The sequence below is a fragment of the Plectropomus leopardus genome, chromosome 11 (genome assembly GCF_008729295.1).
Source record: "Plectropomus leopardus isolate mb chromosome 11, YSFRI_Pleo_2.0, whole genome shotgun sequence".
NCBI classification, from domain to species: Eukaryota; Metazoa; Chordata; class Actinopteri; order Perciformes; family Serranidae; genus Plectropomus; species Plectropomus leopardus.
In genome coordinates this window covers 27,528,698-27,550,593 of record NC_056473.1, presented here as the reverse complement: position 1 = coordinate 27,550,593, position 21,896 = coordinate 27,528,698, and the positions used below count along the sequence as shown (strand labels likewise).

General features: G+C 39.9%; 1 protein-coding gene across 2 annotated transcripts in view; it reads left to right on the top strand.

Moving 5' to 3' along the window:
- Positions 1–21,896, top strand: part of LOC121950340 (voltage-dependent calcium channel subunit alpha-2/delta-1) — an 81,412-nt gene that overhangs the window by 20,962 nt on the left and 38,554 nt on the right. For both annotated transcript variants that reach the window (XM_042496301.1, XM_042496300.1), the window contains exons 4-7: positions 10,199–10,258; positions 10,989–11,024; positions 11,872–12,001; positions 20,822–20,953. In XM_042496301.1, the coding sequence (XP_042352235.1) occupies positions 10,199–10,258; positions 10,989–11,024; positions 11,872–12,001; positions 20,822–20,953 (358 nt within the window). The remainder of the gene's footprint in view (positions 1–10,198; positions 10,259–10,988; positions 11,025–11,871; positions 12,002–20,821; positions 20,954–21,896) is intronic.

Sequence of the window (21,896 nt, the reverse complement as noted above, 5' to 3'; positions counted from 1 at the left end):
GTTCTGTTTAGTTAAAATTACAGTAATCAAGATGTGACAATATAATTAGTGGTCTCTCTCTTACGGCAGTTTGACATGTGTCTCAACAACAATCTACGTGAACATTGTTGCTCTGTGACATATTTCTATCATGCATTTTCACATGGGTGTTTCGACCTTTGACCTTACAGGAAACTGCAGCTCCTCAGATTTTGTTAGTTTTGTTTAAGGCTGAAACGATTACTCGAGTAAATCGAATAATTAAATTATTAAAAATCATTGAGGCAAAAGCCTAACTGTCTTACTTTGATTTCACCCATTCTCTAACTGGGAATGATGGTGGGCTGCTGGCAGCTGTAGAAGAAGTTATGCTGTTCTCTACACCCTCAATGTAACTAATACAGAATAGTGCAGGTTGTGTTGAATTGGAGGAAATTTTTAAAGTACTTTTTTTTCTGGGGGAGAATAAATATGAATATATACAAATATACACACATAAACACTGAAAAATATAGATTTTTAAAAGGAAAAGGCGATTAATTGATAGTTCCCTATAAGGGACCTTAGACTGTCTTGTTTTCTCCTATATTACTATTACCCTTTGAAAAAGCAAAAAAAATTGGATGAAAATTTTCATCCAACATCCAAACATTCAAGCATATCCGATTGCTCGATTAATCGCAAGAATAATGAGTGGATTACTCGTTTACCAAAATAATCGATAGCTGCAGCCCTAGTTTCGTGACATTGTAACCAAATGCTTTAATAATAATTGATAAATAAACTATAAAAAACCATTAAGTATTAATTATCTTTATAACATGCACACTGTCATTATTACCAAATAGCTTGATAAAAAATAGTTGCTTATAAGATTTTTCTCAACCTTGCAACTCAAAGTGTGTTCCTTCTAATGTCTTGTAACTGGTTTATAATAGATACTGCTACCACTTTAAATTATTTTCTACAGTTTTGAAATACTTCTAACTTTGAAGTTATTGTCATTTCCATTCTCTCCATTCATTCTCCATGTTATTTACTATAACTTACACGATACAAACACCATCTAAACTTTCATACCTTTTCTGTTTGTTTTTATACTGTAAAAAGTGGAAGGTTACAATACTGCTTTCTGCTGAAGTGCTGCCCCCCTCGACCTCCTAGATTATGCCCCTGTGATCAGCTGATAAACAAATTCTCTGAAGTTGACAGTAGAGAGTAGAAATCTTTGAGAAGCGAGCAAAAGAGCCAAAAAGAGCGAATGAGACTGGAAGCAGCTGTAGATGTTCTGTTCCCATCGGAGGGTTTGGCCTCTGAGAGAAGTCATGTGGAGCAGCACGGCTCTCCCCATGGGCTCTCACAGCTGCAGATTCCTGTGCACTTTCCCTCTGTCTCACGCTCCTTTTCTATCTTTACTCACCTCCCCTCCTTTCCCTCGATCCTTGCATCCCTCTCTTTCTCCAGTCTACTGTATCTCTCTTGTGTCCAGCTCCTGGCCTTTTGCCACGGTTCTCAATCAAACTGGAATTTGAAATCAACCTTTCTTTATCTCCTCCGACCCCTGTCTCTCTTTCATCATGCTTCCTCCTCTTTCCTACAACATATCTCCTCCTTCTCTTTCCAGATCTCCTCTTTAATCCTCTGTGCTCTTTTTATCACTCTTTTCCTTCCTCCTGTCTCCTTAATTCCTTCATTTGACTGTGTCTGTCTTTAATGCTGTAGACATACTTGTACGGTATGTTCACGCCAAACACGATGTGAGCATTCAATGCAGAGAGCTTACATACAAAGTCGGAATCTTTTAATTTACATTTTTCAGTATATATCAAAAGTGCAGTGCTGAACGGTCATTGCAGGAATGGATGAGATAAGCATAGGTATATACTGAAAACAGCTGACATCAATGTATCCAAAGAAACATGGATTGAGTAAACATAAAGGTGAAAAAAATGAAACCAAAGAAAAAAAATAAACCCACAGGAAAGTTAAATAACAATACATACATATGAAAAAAAAGTACAAAAGTCAATGCAAAGATGCCAATAGACACAAATTTACACCAGGTGGCGCAATGTCCATCGCACAAGTTTGAATTTTTCAACTTGAGCAAGAATTTTATATGACGCTGTGTTGCAAAAGCCTATCAGCGTTAAGATCTAGTTGAGATTCTCCTGACGTTTCTGAGATTCAGAAATTAAGGACAAACAGTGTTGCTTTCTGTGGACACACGCAGCTGCTCGGCATTAGTACTGTACAGAGACGCAACAAATAAGGACCCGAAGGGCTCCCTGATCAGTGAGCAAAGCTATAAAGTTACATGGTGAGCTCTGAAAATATACCTGTCTTGTTTAAGCTATTTTTGTTTAGTTTCTTCTTGGCAAAATGCTGTGAGTAAGAAGTTGGTCTTTGCTGTGGAAAGTAAACAGCGGGTGGCGTGTAATATGCTGACAGTGACAGTTTTAAAAATAATGACGTGTGTTAACGTCTTGTTTCACGCTGCTTCAGGGCACGGAGCCTCAGTGTTTACATCCAGCTATCTGTTGTGTTTCACTGCAAACCAAGTTAGCTGTTATCTGCCTCTCCTAACCAACATAAGCACAACCACAGCTGTCGAGGGCAAATTTTTGCAAGTTGCAAAATGATCCAAAAAAACTATAGCAGCTGTATACACGCGAGTAACGCAACGTGAACATTTTTATCGCGTATGGTGTGAACGCAGCATTATTCTCCAACCCCTGTTTCACCCAAGTCTCCTCTTGTTTTTTACTTTTTGTTTATAATTTCCCGCTTCTTCTTTTGTTACTCCTTGCACACACCTTTTCCCCAGAAACAAACCAATGCATTGCTGGAAAAAGCTCCCATCATTTTTTGCTGAACAATCCGCGCCCTTGTATATATCTTTCTCTTTATTATCGTACTGTTCACTCTCATAAGCTAAATTTTAATGAGAAGTACGACCACTGTGATCATGCTGAGTCGGAGGATTGTTTTTCCTCTCTTTGGACTGTCCTTTTCTGTTAATCCATCTGCTCATAATTTATGTCTTTTTTACTTCCCTTTTCAGACTCCTCTCTCTTTTTTGTGCCTCTGCTACTGACCCTTCACATCTTCTACATTTTTACTTTCCTGTCATCCCTTTGAGTTGGGACTCATTATGTCTCACAGATAAGCAGCATTCATGAATGTGGACAAGTTAGAAACGAGGATGGGAAAAATGAGTGTGGATGTGGGTGTTAATGATCTTTTAGACCGTTGTGAGTATTGCTTTGTTGTCTGGGGGGAGAAGGCAGTGTGCTCTGAATGGCCCATTGATTTCAGGCGTGTGGAGACCTAAGAGAGAGAGAGAGAGACACACACACGCACACACACACACACACACAGAGGGAGTCTGGGAGGCTCTGTGAGGTTTAGCAGAGCCTGTCTCATCTTCCCTGTCTATCCTTTAAGCTGTGCTCTGCTTTCTCACTAAATGCATGGTGGGCTGCTGGGCTGCCCTGGCAGAATGACAACTAAGACTGGTGAGAGCAGGGCAGAAATATCTCTCTGTGGGGCTAGCAGGTACGAGTCCAATGCCATCTAACACTCCACTTCCAAACATTTCTGTGCTCTCTGTGGCCGCAGCGTAATGATCTCATACATCAGTGTGCATGAACACTGCAAGGTGCACAAAATGAGAAATATTATGCTCCCTATTTGGCTATGGGAACATTGATAGGCACAACAGTTGCTGCGGTCATCATTAGGCCATTCTTGTATTGGACTGGGAGTAAGATATGTATCAGCAATTCTGCCTGCAGGTAGTACTGGATGTTTTTGCCTCCTTGTATCCGTGCTTCTTATGAATTCCTCCTCCTCTTTGCTCCCTTTTCTCACTGAAGCACCTCATTCATTAAACCACTTCCCTGCATCCATAGATCCAATTCCCAGTGTCCTCGTATCCACGTATTCCTCCTCCCCCCATTAAAGCTGCAGGGGAGCGGTGGCTCTCCTCAGGTCTCCAGTGGTCATCCAGTGACAGAGTGGACTCATTATGGCGTGGAGCCGAGATATCTATACCACAAAGTGAGAGGGAGACTAATGAGCGGTTAGATAAAGCATGCTACAGGGAGTGTGTTATGCACTCCCATTAACTGAACTGTTGTAGTGCTAAATTTGTGTGATTCAGCCGAGAAACACTGGCTTCTAATCAGTTGGCGAGACGGTAACTTGCAGTGGCTCTGTAATGAACAGTTTTGCCAGTTTAGAGAGGTTAGCTGTCACTCGGGGAGCGGTCTCGTCAAATCAAGGCGCTGTAGTTTAGAGCGGATTTGATTGTGGCTTTGCTTTCTTTGGCTAGCCTGATAACCTGACTGTGTGTACGTGTTTGACAAAGAGAGAGATAGAGAGGGATATAGAGAAAAAGAGAGAAAAAAGAGAAGGGTAATTAGGTATCTTTCCTCACACACCGCTCTTCGCCCTCCCCCATATCTCCCAGAGGGGAGAGGAGCCTCGTCAAAGCCCTGTCATGAATTTTTAACAACCCTGTCGGTCTGCTCTCTTAGGAAGTGTGTGTGTGTGCGTGCGTGCGTGCGTGCGTGCGTGCGTGCGTGCGTGCGTGCGTGCGTGCGTGCGTGCGTGCGTGCGTGCGTGCGTGCGTGTGTGTGTGCGTGTGTGTGTGTGCAAATGCATGTTCATGAACAGTAAGGGTGTGAGGCAGAGGGGTATGTTGACCCAAAATCCTGTAGTCCTATTGTATATTCTCCATTAATGTAGAATATATTGCTAGAGAATGATGCATGATGTATTGAACATCTCTTGCTTATACTCATGTATCATATCACATACAACATCACAGAGAGATCTGTAATCAATATCTAAATGTTCATGCAACCGCTGACGGTGTGTTCGTCTGTTTTCATCTGCAATGAGATGGTAACTATACATATGTTTTTAGTAAATCGAACATGTTTTGATGTGGAATTATGCACACGTGATAAAAGTCTGCCAGCTCAATGGTGTGACATTAACGTGATGTGATGTTCCATTGACATCAGCCGACATTAACCTAATAAGGCGTTCTGCACTTGGCCTTTTCAGCATGGATATGAACTGCTGCCCTTGCGTTCCCTCAGGTGGCACGTTATTATAGTCTTAAATCTTAGCTTTTCTTTTGGTTCCTGAAACACTCACGGAATGAAAATATGGAGCACCAGGTTTTCGTCAAACCTCAGATGTACATATAAAAAAAAGAAATGAATTGAATTTTATATGACCACTTAGGGCTGCGCAATTGGAAAAATTAATATTACAATATATTTGATGTATGTCCCTCATATTTGACCAAACATTCTCAAATAAATAATGTCACAATATTATGGGGTTGACTATTCATGCTTTCTCAAAATATTTATGAGATGTTTGATAAATAATCGTGTGGATAATAATGCGGATATATTGGCGCTAGTTAAACCTGCTATTAACATACGTTGTGGGTGATCCAAACACAAGTAGACAGTGTTAAATACAAGAGTAAAAGACCACCAAGTTGCTTTGTAATCTGATCACTCAAATCAAATGCTGATGTGGTCTGGGACGTAGTTCGTCTCGTGCAGATGTTTCTTTTCCTCGCGACCTGGCCTGACAAGCTTGAGAAGTGTGTTTAACTAACATTAGCAGCAAGTGAGATCACGTTTGTACAAAGGCACCAGCAGTTTGTATGGGTATGGGTTACACATTTTTAAAGTCTGTGTAAAAGTGAATTCAGAGATTTGTTTCAAAACACAATATAAATTTTGGAAACTGATTGTTGAAAACCTGTTACAAAGACCCTTTACTATATAGTACTGAATTGTGGAGTTAGTCAGTTGACTGTTTTTTCACCATTTTCCTGTTTTAAGATTTTTTGGGCTGGTCTAAAACCAAGGCTCGATGACGCTATGCTCAGCATAACCCTGCCCCTGACCATGTAGCCGTATAAAAATGAGAAGAGAGCATCATTAGCATAGTCTCGCGATTGGGCGTGGCCTCCAGCGGACACGCCCCCAGCGTTTCAGATCAGAGAATACTGTGCATTTTTTTTTATAATTTTGATTTCTTCCTTTACATACTTGGTGATTTCTTTGGTCATTCAAATTTGGTCAGGTGTCTAATAACACATCTTTCTGTGATGTGACAAACTCAGAACACATTTTAATTATCACTTTACACGGACTTTAAGTTGAATCAGGCTCCTGTCTCAGTACCATGTGGAGATTATTAGAGTGGATGACAAGACACCAAATATCTGTTGGCATTATATGGCTCCAAACCATTTCAGCTTACTCATGAAAGTACAATACTTTATTTACAGCTATAGATTCAGATGTTAATCTTCTGAATAATCGAGACACCGTCAATGTCTGGTGAAAGCAAGCTTCAACTGTGGACGTTTGATGGACAGAATTTTTTAATTGAAAATAAATGACTTAATACTTGATGTTATGACTTAGTTGTTTTTGCACATGGTATAGATGGTGTGTAATAACTTCTTGATCACTATTTTGTGTAAGTGTGTGTGTGTGTGTTTACGGCTGGAATGGGGTGTATATTTAGCTACTGACAGCCAGTGCAGAGGAGGTGGAGACAGGTTTGGAACAGAGCCCAGGACTGGAGGCCAAAGGGATGGGACTGTTGATCAAGAATGGAATCATTGCCGACAGCAGACACATGGCCATAGACACACATCTACACAATCATACCCACACTCAGTAAAAGCACAGACTGACAGATACTATAAGCATCTCGTCCAGTTATTGGTCATGCACTGATCTGACATGGCCTTTGTTATACGTTCCTTCTTGCACAGTCCAACAGATGGGTATCAGATGGAGATTGGCTATAAATGCAATTTACCGTCATCACTTCGAATTGCGTCGATTTATTAAAAATACATCCCTCAGTGATGTTTCTCTGAGGCTGTGGTAACTTTGCTGTTGTGGAGGAAGGCAGTGTATCTGACAGGTGGGTTTATTTAAGGGCAACACTTTCCTCCACAGGGTTGTCATTATCTTGTACAGTTGGAGAAGGGCAGGCTGGGGCCAGGCAAAGGTTTGATCTGTGTGGATTTGCCTGGGTGAAAAGACAAAGTCTTGTGCAATAGTGTTAGTTTCTGATTGTTTCTTTGCCTGCTGTCTGCCCTGGGTTCTCACTGTTCTTTTATGGTAACCCATTAACTTTTCCACACTGCAAAAACTCTATATGTAAGTGAGATAATCCTATTTTTAGATTCAAATTCTAGTATGATTTTCCTTTTTTTAAGTATGAATTGCATCAGTGAGTGCTGACTAAACAAAGCTGTTTGACTTAATTCAAGTAAATGTCACTTAACTAGCGCTGTCTTATTTATGTTTTAAAAAGTCAAAATTGAAATATGTGTGACTAGACACGGGTATATTTGTTACAGGACCCTCCAACACTTATTCTATGTTCACTAGTCAACAGCCATGCGTGTGGAACTGTGGGGCTGTAGGTACAGCATTGATTTTAGTAAAAATCTGTGTAACCATCTTTAACATGCAATTATCAATTTTAGGGCTGTGTCCTACTTTGAATTTGAAAGTCGAATCAGACATTCAGCAAGACATTCAGTGTGACACTGTGGCATTCCTTTAATATAGTAAAAAAAGCTAACAGCGCTTTTTATGGGTTGTAAGTGCACAACAAGAGGTTGTATTGGATTAAGTTGCTGTGCGCTGTAAATTCATCATTTTCTAAGCAGAAGACAGAAGATAATGTTGTCTTGGAGCCTTACAGTGCGGAGTCTCTCTTCCTCTCAGTGCCGCTTCATTGCGTCAGCTGCAGCTTGTATCGAAGAGTAACTTTCATGTTACTCTCAACTCTAGTTACTCTAGCACCCCCCCTAAAAAAAAACTTAAAGCACTCTCAGTCAACTGAGGGGTCTCTGACTGATGATTCGACTCTCTGACTTTCAAGGGGCAGCCCTAGTCAATTTATACACTAAAAACTAAACTCAGTACAAAAGGCACTGATGGGAATGCCATGCATTGTTGAAGTTATTTGCTCATAAACTTAAGTGTTGGACAAATTGAAATTGTGTCTTGATGATGATGCATGCTAAAAAGTCAAAAGCCGAAGTACATTGAGACAAATGGGGATCATGAATGTCTGTACCAAATTTTGTCCAAGTGTATCAAGATAATTTGAAGTGTGTGTCAGAACTTAGACCTGCTTGTGGCACTAGAGAAAAGTCAGAAGGCCACAAAAATCATTCAGATTCATCCTCTGAGGATCATGAATGTGTTTACCAAAGTTCATGGTAATCCCTCCAATAGTTTAAAAAATATCTCGCTCAAAACTAGGGCTGTAAGTCTTATTGCGTTATTTGCGATGCGAAGTTCGTAATAACACGATATTTTTTTTTTTACATTTCTAATTGCATTCATCGCCTGCCAACTTTCCATCTTGAAGAGGCTGTAGCGGGCTGATATTGAAGTTAGACAGATGATACTCATTCTTGCTTCTCAGGAGGATGAATAACATTCCTAAGTTTTGGTGATGAAAAAATGGCATGGTAGTACAGATACCTCCTGTGTGAAGTTTTGTTATTGAAACAAAAATAGCACTAATCTTATTTTAAGCAGGTTGGTCTTGGTTTAATACTTCTGGTAGCTGGTAATCTTATTTTAAGAAATCGTCCAAAGTGAAAATCACTTGAAGCTACAGTTGGTAACTTTTATGAAATAACTTTGTCATGTTTGCTGAAACTGTCACTATATACTGAAAGAGGTACATGAGATACTCTGTGGTAGCTGTGAGGCAGGAGGTAGAGCAGGTTTTCCACTAAACAGAAGGTTGGTGGTTCGATCTGTGACTCCTTCAGTCCGCACGCGTGTAAATGATTTACTGAGTAGCATTGGCCACCAGCATATGAATGTTTGTGTGAATGTTTGAATGTAACAAGTAGTGCAAAAAGTGTTCTGAGTGCTAGAAATACAAGTTCAAGTCCATTTACCATCCTGCTCTTCACACTGCCTCTCATGGCATATGCTAGAGTCGACTGTGGTGCACCAAAAACAGCCAGTCAGAGCCAAGGAGTCTCTAATGCAGTGGCCAATCTTTTCAATCACTTTGTGAACTGTAATGAAACTGTCAAACAACAAAATAAAACTCATATCTGACATTTTTACTTCATTTTGATAGGGCATTTTTGCAGTGCTCAATGAACTAGACACGAGTAGTGACATTTAAAAAAAATCTTTAAAAATATGCACAATAACAGTTAAATTACTTCACACATCAGCTGTAAGATGTAAAAGTCAGATCTCTTGTCTTTCCCCCTTTTATGTGTCATTGTTTTCTTGTTAGTGCTGTTCTCAGTTTTGCCCTCATTTCCTTACAAAGGAAACAATGAAGATCAAACTGTGAAAGATCATAAAGAAAGCCAGTTAAAGCGCTGAATGTATTGTGCAATTGCAAAGCAATGTCTGAATATGTCTCAATATCACAGCATCCTCGCATAATTTTAGGTGCAATTCCAAACTCATGATGTCTCGGTTGTGAATAATACTTCCCTGAATGTCTACGGAGCACTTAAGGCAGTCGTTTCTTCCCAGAGTGATAAATATGTGCTGTTTAGTTTGCCCTTTGTATTGCTTATACTGTGTAAGAAATGTTCTACTGTGATAAATGAACTACTCTTACCGCGATTCTCTTTCTCTCTACCACTTCTCAAAGTGTGCATGTTAGAGGAATGTGGGAGCAAAGGTGAGGTTAATTACATTTGTATCCTTCTGTTATTTAGTATTATCCAAAATGATTGACAGCCTCCGAGTTGGTAGTCCATTTGCACTTGACTTTATTCAGCGATGTGACATTTCTGACACTGCTGACCCCCCCCCACACACACTTTCTCTTCATTTCTCATTCTATCACGTTCCCTCTCTCCCTCACACATTTACACACAAACACACACCACTCTCTTACAGTTCAACCTTTTCATTTTGACAGAACGACACTCCGCGGTGTGGCCTTTAGCGGACTCTGCTGTAAGACCGTGATAGCCCTGTGGTTTGAGCTCTACGAGAGTGAGATCATAATCACTTCGCTGTCTCCGGGATGGTCTCCGTTGTGCTTTTTAACGTACTCTCCTTTGCTCAGGTTTTCTATAATTAGACTGACGCTGTGAAGGAGGCATACCTTGTGCTGTTTCCAATCTAAATCCCTGTCATATTTCACTCCCCAGAAACTGGCCACAGCTGCTGAGAACTTCCAGATGGCGCATGAGTGGAAAGACGAGTTTGAGGTAACGGAGGGATACAAATAGAGACACACACTCTTACAGGAACACCTGCATAGGTGTATGCATCACATATGTGTAAATTCTATGTGTGGGTAAAACACAAAGAGACACATTAAAGTTCATGCACTTAGTCTGGATTCACTGTCCTCAAATTCCTTTTATTGTCTGAACAGGTTTTAATCTGTTTGCGTCTGTGTGTCGTTAGCAGTGATTACAGCTCCATTACTAAATCGGTTTATTGCACATTATACACTGTGCTATGACGCATTATGCCCCTCATTTCAGATGACAGGTACTTTGCTTTCCAAGAACCACAGTGGCACGCAATTATAACGCAGAGTAAAGCGGTGGTCAGGAAAAAATACTTGTCACACAGACAGTTACAGATGTGTCTAAGCTGTGAATTACCTTATTGCTTTCTCAATGGCAGGAAAATGCTTCCCTGGAGCTTTGCAAATGGCTTTAGGCACACAGACACAGACACAGATGTAAAAAGAGGAACAGTGCACACTCAGCTTAACTCATACAGTATTCATTTGATTGGTAGCACAGACACAGTCTTCATTAACATAAAACTGGATAATTTTACTAATGGAGTTGCCTGCCAACAAAATAAAGAACTGTTTAGAGATAGATTAAGCATTTCATGATTGCATAAATGTTGCGGTTCTTTGTGCAACACCCCAAAGCAGCCACAAAGTGATATTTGTGCTTCTGTGTGACTTGTTTACAGGATGATGAAATCTCCTACTACAACGCAAAGGACAATGTGAGTGAGACTTTTTTTCCCCTTACGCCTATTTGCTTTCCTTCCAATTCAGCCCCTGTAACCACACAGGTCACACTCAGACAAGGGCCAGTAATATGGTTTTGCTACGCAGCACCCTCTCTCTTTTGTCCTCCCTTTCACCTCCTTATTGTCCCTCCTCTCCTCCATTTTCGTCCTCCTATTCACAACATTCCCATCTTATTTTTTCACCCTGGCTTTTTGTCATCGCCACAGCCTTTTACTGCAGTCCCTCCCTCTTTTGCCTACTCTCCGGGCTTTTCTTCCCGTGTAGCTTCCTCTCTGTCATCCCTCCTCCCACCCTCTCTCAGGTGAAGAGGTTTCTGCCATGTTTCTCCTCTAATTGACAGATGAGATGTATGAGCTGGCTACACTGTTGCTTTATTAGGAAGCAACTGTTCGTGCCCCCCCCTCTTCTCTTGCTTTTTCTCTCTCCCTCCACCTCGCTCACGCTCTACCCTGCATTCTTTCCTCCATATCTCATCATGCTTTTCTTCAGATATCCCACTGTCTGGACTGCTCTCATTGATGTAAATTGGGGAAGCTAAAAGTTATAAATCTCCACAAGGGGCAAAGACAATTTGGCTGTCTCCTGCTACTCCTCCCAAGTGAATATGATAAGAAGAAGAAAAAGCAAGATATCATTACAAATAAAGTCGATGATGCTATGTATTCTCAAACGAGCTGGGAGGCTGTGAAAAGCGCAGCGATGATAATGTCACGTGCCTTTAAATAAAAAAGTTTCTTGCTGTAACAAATTGACTGCAGAGGCTTTATATGATATTTAATAATCAACATTACTGTCTGCATCTCTTTTTTTCTCTCTCAGCTGGATGCAAATGAGACGGAGGGAAGAAAATACAGAATTCGACCAGACTTTAAAGAGGACCCGTCATTTAAACGTTTGACTGATCACAACCACACGGCTGTCCACATCCCCACTGACATCTATGATGGCTGTGAGTACACACACACCAACACACAAACCCAAGTGGTAGCCATGGATACAAGTGACACACCAACCCATTATGAAATGTTGTTTACAGATTTAGCCTTCAGCAAATTTGCCCATGGTTAAATGATGGCTTTAAGAAAAGAATGATACAGTATAATGGGATCGTGTCCTGTGGGCTGCTGTCTCTTGGCAAAGCCATGTGTCCTTGGGATGTATATGAATAGAGGGTCCTTTAAGTGAAGTGAATTAATGAAGGCTTTTTGGCCCGTCAAAACAAACCAATCAAGGTTTTGATAATGAGTCCTTTTAGTCAACCAGTCCATGTGTCCTGAGGCGATGAATTAATAGAATAATCATAAATTAAACAAAAGTTTAATAAATAAGTATTCTAGATTACTCTAATATATACTATACATATATTTTCTATCTAATCTGAGTTGTTCTGCATCATTCCAGAATGGAGGGTTTATTTTGACGTGTCTTTCTCTACAGTATGATAATTATGACTGGTATACTATGCAGGATTGTTGGTGACTATTTATGAACACATTCTCAAGCAAAAGTTAAAGTGAAATCTTATGTCAGATTCACTCAGGTTTGAAGTTGCGTCCATAGACTGTATATAGAGATGGACAATGCATCCCCACATAGCTAAAATATCCTGGATACAGCCGCTGCCATCTTGCACCGGTGACGTCATCTGGATCCGGAGTCTGCACTCGATCTCCGTGATGGTGGAGTTACCGCCAAAACACCCATTCGACCAGTTGTGAGCAGCCCCATTGAACAAGAGCGCGCAGATTGTCTGTCACAGCTGTCAATCATGGCGGAAAATCCCCTTTTTGGAGAATTGAATAACTCATTAAAACTAAACATATCGTAAAAAAAAATGATGATAATGGCAACCTTCTTCAGTAACAGAAACCATTAGGAAAAATGTATTTGGCATGTACTTTGTTTTATTTTGTCCCATTCACTTACATGGAGCGGCAGCCTTTATGGCCTAATCTGCAGACAGACACCAGGGGGCAATTGAGATTGAAATATTACACTTTGGGGGTGCTATCATGTTGTCCACCTTTATATATTGTCTCTGGTTGCGCTTCACATTGGCGTTTTTTCAGTGCTTGTGTCTCTTTGATGCCAGCTGCTTATGGTTTGGCACCTGGTTTCACTTGAGCGCTGTGGGGTTTCATGCCCATAAACATCCTGAGCACAGGAAATAAAAGGTCAATTAAAAAACACAGGCAGCGGTCGGAGTCACTACAGAAAAATTCCCCCCACGCTCTTATAGTGGGTCTCGTGTGGCGGCATAGCTCAGTATATCATAACAATCATTCAGTTTGTGTGTTTGTCCACATACTGAACTATAACTTTTTTTCAACTTTTTCTTTTTTTTATGATTATTTTTTGGGGCATTTTCCCTTTCATTTATAGGGTGGTTAAACAGAAAGACTAGAGATTAGGGGGAGAGAAGGGGATATAACATGCAGCAAAGCGTGCAAGCCGGACATGAACCTGGGCCTCTGCAACGGCCTTGGGCATGTTTGGTGCACACTTAACCTGATGAGCTTGGGACTGTCCTGATCTTTCAGCGCTTTTAATGTTCCCTTTGTGGACCCTTTTTTCTACTTTGTATACTACATTGTTCTTCAAAATGCTATACTATGACTGTTTTTGACATTTGGAATGATACATTTTTTGACCATTTTTTCCATATGCTATAGTATGGTGTTTTGCGACGTACTACAGTATGACTTTTTTCTACATTCTGCATTATAAACTTCTTCAAAAGGCTGTACCATAAATTTTATCAACATCTGGAACAATGGCATTCAATTTCAAGCATTTCTGTTTTGAGTATTAAAGGCACGAGATTACCTGTGGGTATGAAAGCTGTAAGCTCTCACTATATTCTTCAGCTGGCTGTAAGCACCTAATACCAGTAACACCATTGAAGAACAGCCAACTCACTGGCTGGCTTTTCACCTATTTTTTTCAGTCATTCTTTAAAATGTCACCTGAGCACTTTTACAAGTTTCACATGTCCTTTATACATGTCTATATTGTTGTGATCAGATTATTGTGCTTTGTTACGATGCTTGAGTAAATGATAGTGCTAGGTACTGTAGATTAGTACATTAGTAGATTACTACTGAATAAAAAGAATGACCTACACCACAGTTCACTACATTTCTATGGGAAATAGTTCATTCTGATAGATATTTGTAACTGAAAGAATGAACTTGACCACCTGACAAAATGACCTATGCCTCCTTTAACTCAATCTATACAGGAAGTAGTACATTCTGATAGATATTTGTAGCTGACAGAATGACCTTTGACACCTATCAGAATAATTTACGCCGCCTATCTAATTTGCACAATTTTCTTGCAACAGATGACTGTGGAGAAAATACTTCTATCCTTGAATATAAAAATGAGTGCTTGAAAAAGTACTTGAAATGTATTGACTTTATCTTTGCAAACCCTCTCACTGACAACATATTTAAGTTAATTTCTGACAAAATAGGTAATCTTGCAATACAGTATCCACGCGCACTGACTGCAGCATTAGTATTTTTATTACTTTTTTAAAAATTATTAAGATATAATAGAAATCACAGTCTTTTCCTAACCTTAACCAAAGTGCTCTTATTGCATAAAACTAAAACAGAAGTAAAAAAATGTCCTGCACTTTTTGCACTTGCTGTCCTCCCCAATCACCTCTTCTGAAACCCATGCGGTACATGAATGTTGTGTTTTATTACCTGAAAGAAACGTTGCCTTTAAACATATTCCGGACAGGGATTGCATTGCCACATCAACATAATTAAGAAGGCAGATTAGTAACATACAAATGTAACTTTCAGAGACAGGGTGTTTTTTTTTTTAGGAAAACCCTGCATAGTATATCTTAATGTATTTTTCAATTACTGCTTATACTTTATACTATGAAATCAGACAACTAATATTAATGCTGAAATAAATCAGCAGTCTTGCTCCATTAGCATTTTTACCTCTAAGAAAGGAGCATTTCACTGTACTGTTTTGAACTCTCAGCTGGTATCAGTTTGGTGGCCCTGTGTATGCTTCATGCTTTCAGCTGCATTTGAACTGTCTGGAAGTGCAGTTCATGTCCTGTGTAAAATTATTTAAGATTCTAATGAAACATATGTGCATCTGTTACAGAGTGCAGATTTGCCCTGTTTGTTAAAAAAGTACATTTCTGATCATTTCATCATCATGTGGTGACATTTACCTTGAGTGGCTCAGAGTAATTTGATTCTCCAGAGTCCCTGTGACATTAGCACAACTCAAGTTGAATGTCAATGACTTAAGGATGGTCTGTTGAATATCTTAACTGTGGTCTGAATTATGTATTATATTTGAACAACTTCCTTCTCTTCTATTTTTACATTTTCAGCACCTGGGTGGTGCTCTTATCATACTCTGACTAACAATGAGCAATAAAGCGCTCTGTGCCTTGCTCAAGGATCCTTCACCAGGACACATGGTTCATGAGGAGTTTGAAGTTGAATCCAATTAAAGGACAGTTTCTCTAACCACCAGGTTGCACTGTTGCTGCTTGGCTTGTGTATTTTTATCTGTGGCTGTGTGAGACTGTGTGTGTATGTTGAGATATTCTCAGTAATTAGTGTACTGTGGGATGTGTTGCGTCAGCAGTGACTTGGAGGGACAGCAGAATGGAGTGACTTCCTCAGCATGGCCCTCAGCCTGCTGGGGAACCGTCTGGCCCCAAGGTTACACACTTCACCTTTCCGCTGACCCCAAACACAGGGGCAGGGATGAGGGATAGGGATGGGCACACACTGTTGTCAGTGTCTGTTATTTGTAAAAGTGCAAGCCTGGCTTATTAACATGCTTTTGAAATTGTTGTGACTTTGTCGATTTTTTCCTGAGACATCTCTCTGGTCGTAATCTGGGCCGAGTGCCATGACTCCTCACGCTGCTTTTCTTTCAAGGATGCTGTTTATTGGTCGCCTGTAATGAGTATGCATAGATTCACTGAGCTGCTGGGACCTATCCAGAACTGAAGTCTGATTTTAGTGAGATGAAAGAAACTGAGTGTGTGTATGTGGGGACACAAAGCTTACGTAGTGGGAAACTGACTGAAAAGCCAGTTCCCACAAGTGTATTTTGAGACTGAGTCAAGATTTCAGGATTTAGGTTAGAACTAAGTTAGGCTAGAGTGAGAGTAAGGGGTAAGGGTTGGACATGTAGTGCTGATGAAAATGGGCTATGGAATAAATGTATTCAAAGAAGAATACCCACATGAATAGCAAGAAAAATGTGTGTGTCTGAGCGTACACACACTCATATGCTAGATCATATGTATTTTGTATGCCCAGAGAAAAAAGAGACAGAGGATTCATACGTTATTGAGGTTTCAACTCCAATTTGATCTCCACCCTATAAATGTTCCAGGAATAGCCTTTGCTCAGCTGGAGAAAATTGGATTTTCTGGGTAAAGTGGGAGGCAAGTTTATGAAATCGCCTTCTATAGGCAGCAGCAGGTCACGTGTGTGAGACAAGTGTATGATAGGAAGCAGGTGTTCAGATGACAGAAAGATCACAAAAGCCACTTCTGTTGGTCAAGTGAAGGATATGGTCCCAGTGTGTCAGTGAAGTAAAGAAAATGGTTGAATTTATTGGTGATGCTTATGGATACGAAAGCTGAAAATGTATGTATACAATATATATGAAACCTCTGGCCTAGTTAAAAAACATCATGTGGAAGATTAGTTTATATGACACCTTCAGGATAGCATGCTAGCTGGCAGATTTTCTCACTCAGAAGAAGAGAACAAAATAGCTGACAAGAAAGACATTGACACTCAAAGAGACAACAGACTGAGAGAGACAGAAATAGATACAAAGAGTATTGTCGGCATAACTGCTATTATATTTAGTCCTGTAATGCAGGGAGACCCCCAGATTCTCAGATTTGCTGAAAAAATATTCTTTTACCAAGCCAATGAAGACTGATATTCCCCACATATAGTATGTAGTATACAGAGTATGGGCCAACAGATTATCAGTTTGGTCAATTATTGGGGTTGCTATTTGGCATTTTGCCAATTATCTGTATCATCGTTTTATTTTAAGGATAACTGATGAAATGAATTAATTAAAAAAGTGCAGACAGTATCAGCATGGGAGGAACCTTTAATTTGTAAAACATCAGACATCTATTTTTATTTAATTATTTTCCCTTGACTTTATAAAAAAAAGAAGCTGGGAAATTGCTAAATGTGATAATGAAAGTTTCAGTGTTGATTACACATTTGCTGAAGGCTTTTAAATAAAGTTTTGTGCTGGAGTTAGTTAAATTACAAATTCCAAATATTGGCCCTTAAAAACCTTTATTGGTTGACCTCTAATACAGGGTTTCCCATATGTATTTCTGGCAGCCTACCACAATCAAAACATCTGCTGCCACATTTTGATTTTATATTTTGTAGCTGAACCATTGCAATTGGAATATATGTATGTATGTATGTGTGTATACACACACACACACACACACACACACACACACATATATATATATATATACACACACTATCATATCACATATAGGCACCACTCCTCCTATTGTGACTTTCCCAAATTGTCTTACACTTTGATGTTGGTTGTGATTAAACAAAGAAGATAAAACACTTAAATTGTGAGTTTAAGAGGTGATGTCAGGCAGATTTTGTTATGTATGGATGAAGCCACGCTTGCTGTTTCCAGTCTTTGTGCTAATCTAACAGCGCTGTCTCTAGATAGTGTACAGACAAAAGAGTGCTATCTAGCTTCTCATCTTACTCATGAAAAAAAGTAATTAAAGGTATTTCCCAAAATGTCACGATTCCTTTAAACATTGATGAAATTTTGGTGATCTAATAACCGACACTTTCTGCTGTGAAACTCACAGTCACGTCTGGAAGAAACACTCACTGTCACTGTATCAGAGTTTGTTTTTCTTTAGTGGGCCGTTCTTTTCTCAACATAAAGTAATAATATGTGTATGGGGGATGGACTTACTTTTTAAAGCAGTGAAAAATAATGTACATTTTATGTTCAAAATAAACTATTCCATGTTATGTTAGTGAATTACATTGCACCACTGATAGTTGAGATGAAGTCATCATAGGGTGCAGATTTGGTGTGGCATCAAAGCCATGCTGAGTGCAGCCTGGGAATTCATTAGTGTCAGTGGCAATATGGGCGACTAGAGGATACTGTATCCCTTATGCAGCAGCAGTTTAGTTTATTAAATATTATGACTAACTCAGGAATACTTAAAGACCAAAGGAAACACTAAAGAGCAACATATTACAACAGGGTTAGATGCTTTTGGTTTGCTTTTTTTGCGATTTATTTTGGTTTGTTTGCACAAAGTGAATATCCCCTGTGTGCATCTAAATATCGTGTAAATATCTACGTGCTGATTTCTGCCGAAATGGCAAACAGATTTTTTGTCTTTTAATTGACAAAATTAACATGTGCAAAACGGCAACCCCAAGTTGAATTTTTTATTTTTTGTTTTTCACAATGAATGACTATTACTTGGAAAACATTGTATTTTATGTCTCCATCTGCTGGTGGGCTATCATGATAAGAGTATGCATAATATGATGTTAATTCCACTACATATCTATGAGCAGGCCTGTGTGTGGATCGTTATCAACCTGCTTGTCTGTTATCATCAATCTTCACTCAAAAATCATACTCACAATTTTGTCATCAATCAATGAATGAATCAGTCAGTCAGTCAGTCAGTCAGTCAGTCAGTCAGTCATACTGTCACACGAAATGATACAAGGTACAACTCAAGTGAAATGTGACCCCATTAACTCCTTTAACTTGTGCTCTGTAATTTAGTCCTTTTTCACGTATTTGTGCTACTTTATTATTGACTATGTGTCCGGATGACTGTGGTAATTCATCATTTCTGGTTGTGGTTTGATTTTACTGTGCACCCATACTGATCTCAAAAAGATGGCTGCACGGGCCCTCCCCTGAGCATGCTGCTCTGCTACCACCTCTGAACAGCATATAGCAGTTTTCACAGCAGGACAGGGACAGCACCTCACACCCCCACTGTCACACCAGTCCTTATTTATAGTAAAGGACATGTCTCTTCTTCTGCTCTGTCAGATCGGCATGTAGAAAAAGAGGCTCCTGATGCTGTCAAGGATTTTGCCTAGTTCGGGTGAATCAAAGGATATTGCAGTTCCTGATATCAGTCGGAAATTGATGCGACACAGAGGTCGTCCAGTTTATTTCTAACGCCTGTGCAATGGCTAGCAGGATACTAGTTAAGCTGGAGCCCATCTTCCCTACGTTTTCTCCATGTTCACTGATGTTTACATTCGAATACCTTGGCCTAGTTAGCTAGCAGGCGCAGGAGAGGAGAATTTATTGGCTCGATGAATGACTCGCAGCTACAAGGCACCATCGTCCAAAGCCAATCACAAAAAGCACCACCAAGACTTTCCTAAATTTACCACAAATTTATGCTGACAGAGAGGCGACTGGAAACGCCCATGCCAAGGGCTGTGGTATTATTAGTTTGAATGCTTCCAGTCACGGTTTTTGGGGGTTGAGATTTCTTGAAACTGGTTTTCCAACAGCCTTTACTATTTCAGTTTACAGTGAATTTCAACACTAGCAGCATGTTAAGTGGCAGAATGGTAACACACTTTGTGGGAACAGCAGGGATGGGGGTTCAAGTCTCGATTTCTGTTGTGTGACACCTTTAGACGTTCAAATTTTTCAAGCAGTTCATTCTGCATTTCTGCATTTCCAGCAATATTTAGAAAAGCACTTCAGCTGTCAGCATTCACATGGAATTTTCTGCAGGAAATGCATTTTCTCGTTTTTGTTTGCGTCCCTTTCCCTTAAAAATTCTATCCTTAATGAGGGAAAGACATTACTGAACACACACACCACATGCTCTCTCTCTCTCTATCTCTTGCTCTCTCTCTCTCTCTCTTTCTCTCTCTAATAAAAAAACATGCACTCCTGGCAACCGAGGCTTCATTAACTCTCCCCTCTAGAGGCATGCATGCAAATGAACAGTGTTTGCTTTGCACATCAATGAGCGACGTCACACTCAATACAGGATACCAATCTAACTTGTACACATGCACACATGCGCACATACATGTATAGATGTACAGAGCCATATAAAAGCACATATACATGCACTATATTAGGTTAGAGAGAGAGACCAAAGGGAGTGAAAGAGGGGGGAAAAAAGAGCAGTCAAGAGATAGACAGTGCAAACATAGAGTTGGGGCACCATGTGCTGTGTCTCCATCCATCATAGTGAGTGCTATGTGGCTCTGAGCTGTCTAGGTCCTGTGTCATTACATCCATAATGCCTGTTGCCTCTCACAGCACACACTATCAATCACACGCATGCACACATACAACCACACACAAGCCGGTTATCACGTGTTTCAGGTAAAATTAAACAAAACTCACTGCAAACCCATTCCTTAGTATCTGTTACTAAATACCAGCACTGGCTTGGTGTGCTCGCCTAATATTTGCTCATGCGTCCTGCTGAGCGAGTGGGCAGGCACAGAGCAGGCCTGTGTGTGAATCTTAATGAATGTGTTAATCTCTGGGATGCCCATGTCTTCGACAGTCTACAGTGATGTGCTCACCTGCACTGCTTGTATGTCCTCTGAACATTATTGTAGAAGACACACACAAATAAGCACATGACTGCAGTAATATATACATTTTTTTGCAAGTATGTCTGTTTTTCTTTCATGTGTTGTCTTTTGAAATATATTTCTAGCCACCATTGTGCTGAATGAGCTGAACTGGTCGGAGGCACTGGAGGACGTGTTTAGAAAGAACAGAGAGGATGACCCGACCCTTCTCTGGCAGGTGTTTGGCAGCGCTACGGGGCTGGCTCGCTACTACCCAGGTAAAAACAACAAACAAAATGCCTGGCATTTAACACAGAGGAAAACCCCTGGTGGATTATTTGGCCTCCTAAATTATCTGTGTATCTGCACATATGACACTGATGCTGCGGTGCACTCATCGGTCGATTATTATTTGGTTGACCTACAGTAAGGTGCAACATGTGGCTTTTCATCCAAACTACAAATAGCAGGGGAATATATTCATGAGGTAGCTTTGTTCACACATCACTGACCAAATAAGCTAAATAAATAAGATCCATTGCTCAACTTGCATTGATTTTATATGTGGTGCCATAGATGGTGTCATACTATCTTTAACTGAATTAGTCTATTGCTGCTCGCTATTGTGAGTGTTTTCTGTGCCAAGCTATTTCTATTCATGAGATTCATCATAGACACTATGTAGCTTTATAGGAAAAGTTTATGGCTAATATTCATGAATTTCCATTGGCCTTGAATTTATTCCTCTTTGTTTCTTTTTTTTACCTCTTAGCATGCAGGATAGGCAGTCACACACTCATACAGGCTTGTTTTCATAGTGCTTCTCACTAATAGCATACAGATAGAAAGCAGCTGATTATTGTCAAAGCAAGCGAATTCAGTGCTCCACGCTTTGCATCTCAGATGAATATTTTATATCATTTTCCTGCTGTTTACCTCTTTGTGAAAAATGAGCATAAAACATGATATTATGTAGATTGTGGATACAATTCAGGATTCTTTCCAACAAGCCAACTGTCATGGCACAAATGAAAGCTTTTTTATAGCCTCTCAAAATGACTGACAGACACGAGACACTGCTGGGCTGAATATTACACCGCATATTGCCAGATATTCGCAGATTAACACTTGAGTCTGACAGTAGGAAGTGACAGAAATAGATCCAAAATGTGAATTAGTGTTTTATTCCCTTTAATTATGAAAAAACATTAATCATCTTAT